The 10,244-nt window shown below is 56.5% G+C and overlaps 4 protein-coding genes across 4 annotated transcripts; 2 read left to right on the top strand and 2 right to left on the bottom strand.

Moving 5' to 3' along the window:
- Nucleotides 1-192: 192 nt before the first annotated feature.
- On the top strand, nucleotides 193-4,140 carry PG997_007159 (GTPase-activating protein; the record flags this gene model as incomplete). The annotated part of the gene is made up of 3 exons (XM_066811474.1): nucleotides 193-447; nucleotides 505-3,731; nucleotides 3,792-4,140. The coding sequence occupies 3 exons, from the start codon at nucleotides 193-195 to the stop codon at nucleotides 4,138-4,140; spliced, it is 3,831 nt and encodes a 1,276-aa protein (XP_066670397.1).
- Nucleotides 4,141-4,328: 188 nt separating this feature from the next.
- On the bottom strand, nucleotides 4,329-5,106 carry PG997_007160 (pyrroline-5-carboxylate reductase; the record flags this gene model as incomplete). The annotated part of the gene is made up of 2 exons (XM_066811475.1): nucleotides 4,329-4,602; nucleotides 4,661-5,106. The coding sequence occupies 2 exons, from the start codon at nucleotides 5,104-5,106 to the stop codon at nucleotides 4,329-4,331; spliced, it is 720 nt and encodes a 239-aa protein (XP_066670398.1).
- A 1,230-nt stretch (nucleotides 5,107-6,336) lies between these two features.
- PG997_007161 (major facilitator superfamily transporter) lies at nucleotides 6,337-8,040 on the top strand (the record flags this gene model as incomplete). Its single annotated transcript, XM_066811476.1, has 5 exons — nucleotides 6,337-6,971; nucleotides 7,028-7,418; nucleotides 7,475-7,564; nucleotides 7,608-7,680; nucleotides 7,739-8,040. The coding sequence occupies 5 exons, from the start codon at nucleotides 6,337-6,339 to the stop codon at nucleotides 8,038-8,040; spliced, it is 1,491 nt and encodes a 496-aa protein (XP_066670399.1).
- Nucleotides 8,041-8,162: 122 nt separating this feature from the next.
- On the bottom strand, nucleotides 8,163-10,206 carry PG997_007162 (isopenicillin N synthase; the record flags this gene model as incomplete). Its single annotated transcript, XM_066811477.1, has 6 exons — nucleotides 8,163-8,476; nucleotides 8,570-8,900; nucleotides 8,956-9,117; nucleotides 9,180-9,401; nucleotides 9,695-9,750; nucleotides 9,945-10,206. 6 exons carry the CDS (start codon nucleotides 10,204-10,206, stop codon nucleotides 8,163-8,165), a joined length of 1,347 nt encoding a protein of 448 aa, XP_066670400.1.
- Nucleotides 10,207-10,244: the final 38 nt, after the last annotated feature.

The raw sequence follows: 10,244 nt of genomic DNA on the forward strand, positions 1-10,244 counted from the left end.
TTCACAATCATATTCGCAGTGGACCAGTTACTACGCACCCGGGTTCCCACTACAGGGGCCTACAATACACAACAGAAGAGACATTCATTGGTGATATGAACCTGCAGAAGATGGTCTTCCCCTCGCATAACCTGCCATTCCCATCCTAGCCAAGGACCATCTGTAAGCAGCGTACCGGGCTACACCGAATTCATGGCCGGACCCGAAGTCAACGAAAAGGCGGGTGGCCGTCTCCCCACCCTACCCGCGCCGACCGCCGCCAAGGAAACGGCGACGACGTTCCTGTCTGATTCCCAGAAACAAATCCTGGACGCCCAACTAAAGTCCCCGGAGGTCAAGGTCTCATTCTTGGCGCTTTACCGATATGCCGACGGTTGGGACTGTCTGATTATCGGTGTCAGCGTTCTATGCGCCATTGCCGCCGGCGCTGCGTTGCCGCTTTTGAGTGTATGTGATCTACTACTTGATTACTCTCCCAGACCTCCGTAACTAACCCACGCGCAGGTCTTCTTCGGCCAACTCACCCTAGCCTTCCAATCCGTTTCCCTTGGTACCATCATCTTCGCCGACTTCGAGGCCCAGCTCACGCAGAACGTTGTTTACTTCGTGTACGTGGGCCTCGCCGAGTTTGTGACCGTCTATGTCTCGACCGTCGGCTTCATCTACACGGGCGAGCGTATCGCCCAGCGCCTCCGGGCCGAATATCTAAAAGCCATCCTGCGCCAGAATGTCGCCTACTTCGACACCCTGGGCGCCGGCGAAATCGCCACGCGCATCACGGCCGACACCAACCTCGTCCAGGATGGTATCTCGCACAAAGTGGCCCTCACCCTGACGGCCGTCGCCACTTTTGTTACGGGTTTTGTGATTGCGTACGTCAAGTTCTGGAAGCTTGCGCTCATCTGCACGTCGACCCTCGTGGCTTTTGTCGCGGTTATGGGAGGCGGGTCCAAGTTCATCGTCAAGTTCAGCACCAAGTCCTTGCAGCACTACGCCGTCGGCAGCAGTCTGGTGCAGGAGGTGCTCGGCTCCGTCCGGACGGCGACAGCATTCGGCATCCACGAGCGGCTTGCGACGAAGTACGAGTCGCATCTGCGCGTCGTCGAGAAGCACGGGATCAAAATGCAGGTCGTCCAGGCGCTCATCGTCGGGGCCATGTACACCATCTCGTTCCTGAACTACGGCCTGGGATTCTGGCAGGGCTCCCGCTTTTTAGTAATTGGTGACATGGACGCGGGCGGGATATTGACGGTGCTGATGGCCATCATGACGGGCTCGTATGCTGTCGGCAATGTCTTTCCTCATAGTCAGGCCTTTACGAATGCCATGGCAGCCGCTGCCAAGATATACAGCACCATTGACCGCAAGTCGCCGCTTGACCCGTCATCGAATGACGGCATGACACTTGAGCGTGTTGAGGGAGCGATTAAGCTGCGGAATGTGACCCAAGTCTACCCTTCTCGGGCGGAGGTGGCTGTACTGGATGACGTGAGTCTGTCCATTCCGGCGGGTCGTACCACTGCGCTCGTGGGTCCGTCGGGCTCAGGTAAAAGCTCCATCATCGGCTTGATCGAGAGGTTCTATACCCCAGTAGCTGGCGAGGTCTCCTTGGATGGCCACAAGATCCAGGACCTCAATCTGCGATGGCTCCGGCAGCAAATCTCGCTCGTGGGCCAGGAGCCGAACCTCTTCTCCACGACCATCTTCGAGAACATTCAGTTCGGACTTATCGGCACCGCTTTCGAAAGCGCGCTGGAGTTCATCGTGCGCGAGAAGGTCGAAGAGGCGGCGGCAATGGCCAATGCCCACGTGTTCATTACTTCACTGCCGGACGGGTACCAGACCCAGGTCGGAGAGGGCGGGCTGGTGCTCTCGGGCGGGCAAAAGCAGCGCATCGCCATTGCCCGCGCCGTTATCAGCGACCCGAGGATTCTCCTTCTGGATGAAGCTACTTCGGCCTTGGACACCAAATCCGAGAAGGTCGTACAGGCTGCTCTGGACAGGGCCGCCGAGGGTCGCACCACCATCGTTATCGCGCACCGGCTCTCGACCATCCGGGCCGCTCACAATATTGTTGTTCTTGCTGGCGGGAGGATCGTCGAGCAAGGCACGCACGAGGAGTTGAGGGCTCTTGGCGGCGAGTACCATAAGCTGGTGAAAGCTCAGAAGCTCAACGAAAACCAAGAAGCAAAAGAAGAAGAGGTCGACGATGTAGATGAAGATCTCGGGACAGTGGTCACGAAGGGGCTACCTGCGGTGAATGTACTTTCCAAGAATAGCCCCGCAATAACTGAGGAGGGCCACAATGTCTACTCAGTAGCCACGTTGATCTGCTTCGTCGCCTCCTTCAACCGCCGCGAACTCAAACTCATCCTTCTCGGCGTCATCTTCGTCATTCTGGCCGGCTGCGCCCAGCCCGCGCAGGCCGTGCTGTATGCCAAAGCCATTGCTGCCATCACCATGTCCCCGGACCAGCACGACGCCCTCAAGCGCGACACGGACTTCTGGGCGCTCATGCTGATGGCGCTGGGCCTGGCGCAGCTCCTCTTCTACTCGGTCCAGGGCACCTGCCTCGGTATCAGCTCCGAGAAGCTCACGAGCCGGGCGCGCGGCATGGCGTTCCGGGTAATGCTGCGCCAGGACGTCGCGTTTTTCGACCGGGACGAAAACACGACGGGCTCGCTAACTTCGTTCCTCTCGGCCGAGACCAGACACTTGTCGGGAATCAGCGGGATCATCCTCGGCAGCATCCTGATGGTCTCGACGACGCTCACGGCCTCGCTGGTGATCGCGCTGGCGGTTGGGTGGAAGCTGGCCCTCGTCTGCATCTCCGTCGTCCCGCTCCTGCTCATCTGCGGGTTTTGGAGGGTCTCGATCCTAGCCCGGTTCCAACTCCAGTCCAAAACCGCCTACGAAGCCTCCGCCACCTACGCCTGCGAAGCCACCACCGCCATTAGGACGGTGGCCGCCCTGACCAAAGAAGCCGACATCCTCGCGACGTACCACCGCCAGCTCGGCCACCAGGCCCGGGCCAGCCTCGCCTGGACGCTCAAGTCGTCATCCCTGTACGCCCTGTCGCAGGCCATGACCTTTTTCTGCCAGGCCCTGGCGTTCTGGTACGGCGGCACGCTGCTTGCGCGGCACGAGTACGGCATCTTCCAATTCTTTGTGTGCTTCAGCGAAGTCATGTACGGCGCCAACGCGGCGGGCGCCATCTTCCACCACGCCTCCGACATGGGCAAGGCCAAGAACGCGGCGGCCGACTTCAAGCGGCTCTTCGATCGCCGGCCGGCTATCGACGTGTGGTCGCAAGAGGGGGAGATGCTTGATGCGGACGCGCGCGGTGCCATTGAGTTCCGTGATGTGCACTTTCGGTATCCCACGCGTCCTGGCTACCCCGTACTGTCAGGGCTCAGCTTCAGAGTGGAGCCTGGCCAGTACGTTGCCCTGGTGGGCGCCAGCGGGTGCGGCAAGAGCACGACCATCGCCCTGCTGGAGCGCTTCTACGATGTGCTTTCTGGCTGCATATATCTTGATGGCCAAGATATCTCCCGGCTCAACGTGAACTCGTATCGAAGCCGCCTGGCTTTAGTCAGCCAGGAGCCGACCCTCTACCAGGGCACGGTCCGTGACAACATCTTGCTTGGTAGCAATGATGAAAATGTGACCGAAGAGGATATGGTGAAAGCCTGCAAAGACGCCAGCATCTACGACTTCATCCAATCGTTACCGTAAGTACTCTCCCTGCCGATTAAGTCTTTGAAGAAGCTGACATGATTATGAATCAATAGTGACGGCTTTGACACCATAGTAGGCAGCAAAGGCAGCATGCTGTCAGGCGGCCAAAAACAGCGCGTCGCCATCGCCCGGGCTCTGATCCGCAACCCCCGGGTCCTGCTGCTCGACGAGTCCACCTCGGCTCTGGACTCGGAGTCGGAGAAGGTGGTGCAGGCGGCCCTAGATGCGGCGGCCAAGGGCCGGACCACGATCGCGGTCGCGCATCGGCTCAGTACCGTGCAGAAGGCTGACGTGATCTTCGTGTTTGACCAGGGACGGATCGTGGAGAGCGGGACACACCAGGGGCTGATTCGGAGGAAGGGGCACTATTACGAGCTGGCTAATCTGCAGAATCTCGGATAGACTCATAGCCTAGGAGTATCTCGAAACCATAGTTACTTTACTCATCCATAACTATTCAACTAACTGATAGACGGCAGCTACAACAACAGGAAACTCTAGTCAGCAGAAAACATTTGTCTTTTAAGCATAACTCTTTTACGCGACGATTCTATAACTTGCTTTCAACATTCTCAACGTATCGCATCTCCCTATTCGCCTTCAAACTCCTGTCCACCGCGCCCTGAACTATCTCCCCGTAACCGGCTCTCCATGAGGTGAGCAACCGCCTTCTCCGTACTTCCGCCCGGCACGCAGACCTCCTTCCGCAGGACCTGGATGGGCCTATCCGTGTCCCTCGACAGCATGCCGGAGCCCAGACAAGATTGCGTTACCAAGTTCCGGGCGGTCGCGATGCTCATGCCATGCGACTCGGCAGCAGAGACGAGGGACTCGATTAAGTAGTAGAAGTAGGCAGGGGCCGAGCTGGAAGCCGATGTTAGTGCAAGGCTGGAGAAAGGCGTTATCGAAATAAAAGTCTTACCCCGAGATGGAGGCGGCCACGTCAAGCAGCGACTCCTCTTCGAGTACGCTCACGGCCGGCGAGACTTCCCTGAGCACCGATGCCACGAGCTCAACTGTCGAGACTGCATCTGCGCTGGGGAAGAGAGCAGTGGCGCCCTCGCGACAGGTGACGGGCAGGTTGGGCATGGACCGCACGATCGGAGTTCCCTTGGGCAGCCAGCTCTGGAGCTGAGCGACCGAGATGCCAGGGCACATGGTGACTACAATCGGCCTTGCTGGCCCCTTGAGCGTCTCGAGAGTACTGGCTATCTCCTGGCACACTTGAGGCACCTCCTCGGGACGGGTGCAGATGAAAACGACATGTGCCGTCGCACCGCTGTTGCTGCCGCCGGCTGCCCAGATGGCCGGATGAAGATTGTTCGTCGTTACAAAAGCCTTGGGGTAGCTCTGCTTCAGCTGCTCCATGTGCTCCGTCCGCCGGGCCGTGACGGAGATGGGGCACGCATTTTCCAGCTGGTGTTGGACGAGTAGATGCCGCTGATGACGGCCTGGGCGAGATGGCCCCCGCCGATGAATGTGAGGCGATCCGGTGTCGACATTTTAGCGTTGCTGGACTTTGGTGGTGATACTACAACGTGTCATCAAGGCGCAGTAGTGATACTGGCAATATACCGAGTAGATGGCGCTTGCACACTGCTCTTAGATTGACCCATCATCCTGCGCAAAAACGAGAGTCGCATTGAAAGCGACGTCGCACATTTTGCCAATGGACTTCTCCGGGTTCAGTTAAGGTTTGACAGAGATCTAACAGCATGCCAGCCCAGGGATTTGGCCTGGAACAAGAGGTGAGCAAAAAACGGGCTCGGCAGGACAAACCATGGCAAATGATCATTGCTATTGATGTGACATTGGTGGCAGACTGCTCAGAAAGTACCTTTCCAGAAGAACCTCTCCGGATTGGCTTGAGTCGTTGGCGACGCGATTGAGTGCGGTGAGCACCGAATGAATGACTCTTGACTCTTACCCACTCAATTGCCCCAGTACGAACAATCCTTCCACCGCTAACTCATGGTTCTCCCTGCAAATCTCCCCATGGGCTTTGAATTGAAAGGAAGGTGAAGCTGGAAAAGAAAAGCCTCGCTCCATTGACCACGCACCCATATCTTTGGCTCGGGGCAACTGCTGTGACAGAGTGGGGAGAATGCTCGTGTCATGAGCTCCCGATGCGTCGGTCTGGCAGTAGGCCCCGGACCTTGTTCAGCGGGGTCGTTTTTGTTATTTTCCCACTGCAGCTTTTCTTCAGCGCTCCGACTTCTACAGTGCCTAGTCGTCAACAGGCAACTTGGCGCCTTGTCCCGGCTTTCGACCAGCCAATCCTTGGCAGAATATAATTGGAAACTCCCCTTGAATACTCCTCTTCTTCTGGGCTTTTCCAAAATACTTTCGCGTCGAAACACGCGGGGTCTACTTCCGACGACAGCTCGTTTAGCGGGGATCGCCCGCCAAGCTGGTTCTGGACCCAGGACCCGGGGCCCCTTATCTTTAAAAGTACCCGGGAAAAGAAGAATTTGTACCAGTATTGACCCTGCCCACGGTCTTGGTCGCAACCTAGCAAATGGATATCGTCTCGTCGAAAAGTCCTTCCAGAAGAATCCTCTTTCTTCTCAACTTGCGATACCACAGAAGCAAATCGAAATGAGGACTCAACACGTAGCGACCACGGCCGCGAAACCCACAGAGACGGCACCGTTATTGCAAGGGGCCCAACCTAGCGAACCCCCGACTACGCTGACCAGGCCCGACTCCGACCCTGGCGGCTGGACCAAGGATGCCGCGCGGACCGCTGTCTTGTCTACTGTGTTCCTGATTCTGTACGCCTTCGCCGACGTCGCCCGGTACGTCGCTGTCGTGAGGCTGCTGGAGCTCGGCATCTGCCGTGAGCAGTATCTCCAGGACAATGGCAACGCCGACACCCTCCTCGGCAACGGCGACTTCATCCCGGAGCACCTCTGCAAGTCGCCCGAGATCCAGGAGCGCCTTGCCCACCTCCGCGGCTACCTCTCGTCCCTGGAGGCCGTCGTCGGGCTGCTCCTGACTCTGCCCTACGGCCTCGTCGTGGAACGCTGGGGCGAGCGCTTTATCGCCGGGATCAATGTCGTAGGGTACATGCTCTCTTGCGCGTGGTTGGCTGTCGTGTGTTACTACGGGACCGTGTTCCCAATCTGGGTCGCGGTGCTCTCGCCTCTGTTCAGGGCGATTGGGGGTGGAACGCCGACTTACACCTCTGTCATCTACTCCATGGCTAGCAAACGGGTTCCGGCTGAGAATAGGTGAGTGTATCAAACTTTTGACCTGGCTCCGGATACGTTGCTCACACTGGCTGCAGGTCCCTCGTGTTTTTCCTCTTCACTGGCGGGCAGATTATCGCCACCATCGTCTCCATCCTGGTGACGGCCTGGTTTCTTGACCGGGGGCTGCTGTTTGCCCCTATCTTCCTCAGCATACCCCTTGGGCTCCTCTGCCTGGTCGCTCTGGCCCTCATTCGCCCCGAGGCTCCTGCGGAGGTACTATCCGACTGTGACAGCGAGCTAGATGAGGATAATGTGAGCAGTCTCAGGGACACTTTGCGCCATAGCTGGAGCATCGCCACACAACTGTTCAAGGATCGCCGCGTCTTTGTGCTACTAGCAGCGGTGCCACTGGCCAAGCTCAACACCCCGATGACAGAGTTGACACTCCAGTACATCCCTGAGAAGTTTGACATGTCTATAGCCTCGGTTAGTCTACTGTTGCCCCTACAAATGTGACGCCTAACTCTTCTAACATGCCTTAGGCCAGCCGTGTCCTGTCTGTCAAAGCGTTCGAAAGCCTGGTATTGATGGTCGTCATCTTGCCTGTCATCCAAAAAAGTCACACAACTCAGGTTCCACATCTCGTCTTTCAAGATAGACCTGTACATCACGCAGTACAGCTTTCTGATTCAGACTATTGGCTGTTTTCTCATGGCCTTTGCTCAAACGTTCTACCTGTTCATCCTAGGTTTGTTCCCCTTTATACTAAACTCCCTGGAAGGATTTCGCTAACAAAGATTCAACAGGTCTTCTACTGTTCTCGCTCGGCAGCTGCACGCGGCCAGCCCTTCAGTCCGTCATAACGGATTTGGTCAGCCCACAACATGTAGCCGTCCTCTACACCGTAATCGCCGTCGCTGACGGTGTCGCGGCGGCGGCTGGGGCACTGCTCCTCAACCGAGCTTTCGCCATGGTGATCAAGTGGAATGTGCAGCTGTATTTAGGATTCCCGTTTCTCATCGGGGCCATCTGCTGCATAGTTGGCTTCGCAGGCACGGTGTTTGTGGGACATCGCGTCATTGCCCAGCCAAAGTCTGGTGTAGCTTGAGGTGAGCTCGTACAGGCAAGCTCGTATTTATCGGGTTTACTCGGAGACAGTGCAGCTTACCCCTTATCAGGCACAATCTATACGTTTTAGCAAACACTTTTTCATTTTTTATAGATAACTCCCTAATATGTCCCCTGGATCCTCATGTTCTGGAACTCTCCCGCTGTCATATAGCTTGATACCTTTGCTTCGCCCAACAGCGGCCGCAGACTTGCCGACCGGTCTGGTTTCCCAAAGTAGGCAATCGAGAACCTCTCGTCGACAATGTCCTGCTGCCCACTCGAATCACCGTCCTTTTCCGGCAAGTGGACCCGGTGGCATACGCTGTTGAGCCCTGTCCACTTGGCCAGGCAGTCGCCGACGTTGACGATGCACTCGTGCTGGCCTCCACTGGCCACATCGACAAATGTCCCGCTGCCGGGTGGCGTCTCTGCTTCTGAACACCCGAGATTTAGCTTTCATCCAGAGGGTAAGGGGAAATCCAAGGTCCTTTTGTCTGGTGTGGAAACACTAAATGGAATGATGCAACTTACGCAACCCCCAACGCTATCCTGAAACAAGAGCGTGATCGTCCCGAAATCGGTATGCGCCGCAATCCGAGTCGAATGGCCAAACTCATCCCGCGCCACGGCCGGGTAATGGGTCAACCGCAGCTCGTTGGACTGGTCGACATGGAGTTCACCTAATTTCTGCGCAGGGAGCCCGAGACCGATAGATATGGCCTCGAGGATTGCCAGCTGCGCGCGGTAGCACACCTCAAAGAAGGACGTGAAGGTGGGCTGGAAGGCGTCGTAGACGCCCGCCGGCGGCCAAATGTTGCTGTACAGCTGGTCGTGCTCGGAGCCGATATCATAGGACTCCTATATGGGATTGGTAAGCTGGCTGAGTAATCAGCGGAGCTGTGGCATGACCAACCTTCATGTCCTTCAGAAACGGCATGGCCTTGGACGAGCTGTGGTTTGACACGACTGACACATTTTCGACCCCAAAGGCGCTGTAGCCTCGATGTGGGTGTGTCGTTGGCGGGTGCGGAGACTTAAGCTTCTCATCTACGGGGAGCTTGAAGAACCGGCGGCTCTAGATGATTGGTCAGCGAGCGGGCACGAACACAACACCTATGTACGTAGCCTGGGGCTTACTGTCTCGAAAGCCTTCTGGATATCACACGGAGGTACGTCATGGTTCACCAGTCTGGCAAAGCCGTACTGCTTGAGGTCCGACACGAGAGCGCGGCAGAACTCGTCTCGGTCTTTGGCGTCTGGGCCGTGGAAGCGCGAGAAATCCAGTTGGGTATACATGTTTTGTCGTTGCAGAGTCTTTGGGGCCTCAAGTGCAGTGCATGGGCTGAAATGGTGCACTTGCTGTCTTGCGTCGAATTCAAGTTATCCATTTATTGCTATGGTATGGAATCATCGTGTACTGAATTGAAGCTTCGCCTATTCCGAGGTGTCAAGCCATTGTTACTCGCCCCCAGTCCCCGATACTATTTGGCGAGTCAGGACCGCTGCGGGAATGGCCAAGGTCGGTGCAGGGTACTTTTTCTAGAACAAAATGCCCACTTGTGGATGGGGCCGACTGAGCCCCGTTCGGGATCTTACTTGGTGATCTACATGCTGCGTCTCGAAGATGCAGACTGCTGCTGCAACTGCCATACTCTGCGGTTCATGGCTGACGCTGCGTCGTATCGAGTCACCTTGTATCGAGTCGCCCCTTAAGGGCCTTTAGAGTAGATTAGTCCACCTCCGGGTGTTGAACACCAATATGACATAACAATCATCTTCATGAGACAAGATCCAAAGCGTTGATGACATGCTTACTTCTCTGATGGGGACCTAGCTGTTACTCGAGTTCCCAATGAGACCCAAAAAGGGGAATAGGATCCACCGTGGAAAAAGCTTATTTACCCCCAATGGTGAGGCGGTCTAGCCCAACACGAGGTGCTGGGGTGTTACCGACGATCTTTGCAGCACCAGATCCACCCGCCGTATAGACTGATTCGATAAGATATTGATTACATACTAGTAGATGGTCACCGCGCTTCAATGCCGATAGCACCGTGGGTTCGGCAAGCGTCATCCCTGTCTCGTCTGACTTATTGCGATTACGGGTATCGCAGAATGCGGATGTTGCCGTAAAGTCCTTCGGGCCCTGACAGTTAGTGACCATGCTGTATGAGACTCAACTCCAAATTATATTCACACCAC

Source organism: Apiospora hydei (assembly GCF_038363865.1).
Source record: "Apiospora hydei strain CBS 114990 chromosome Unknown utg000005l_segment0_segment0, whole genome shotgun sequence".
NCBI lineage: Eukaryota > Fungi > Ascomycota > Sordariomycetes > Amphisphaeriales > Apiosporaceae > Apiospora > Apiospora hydei.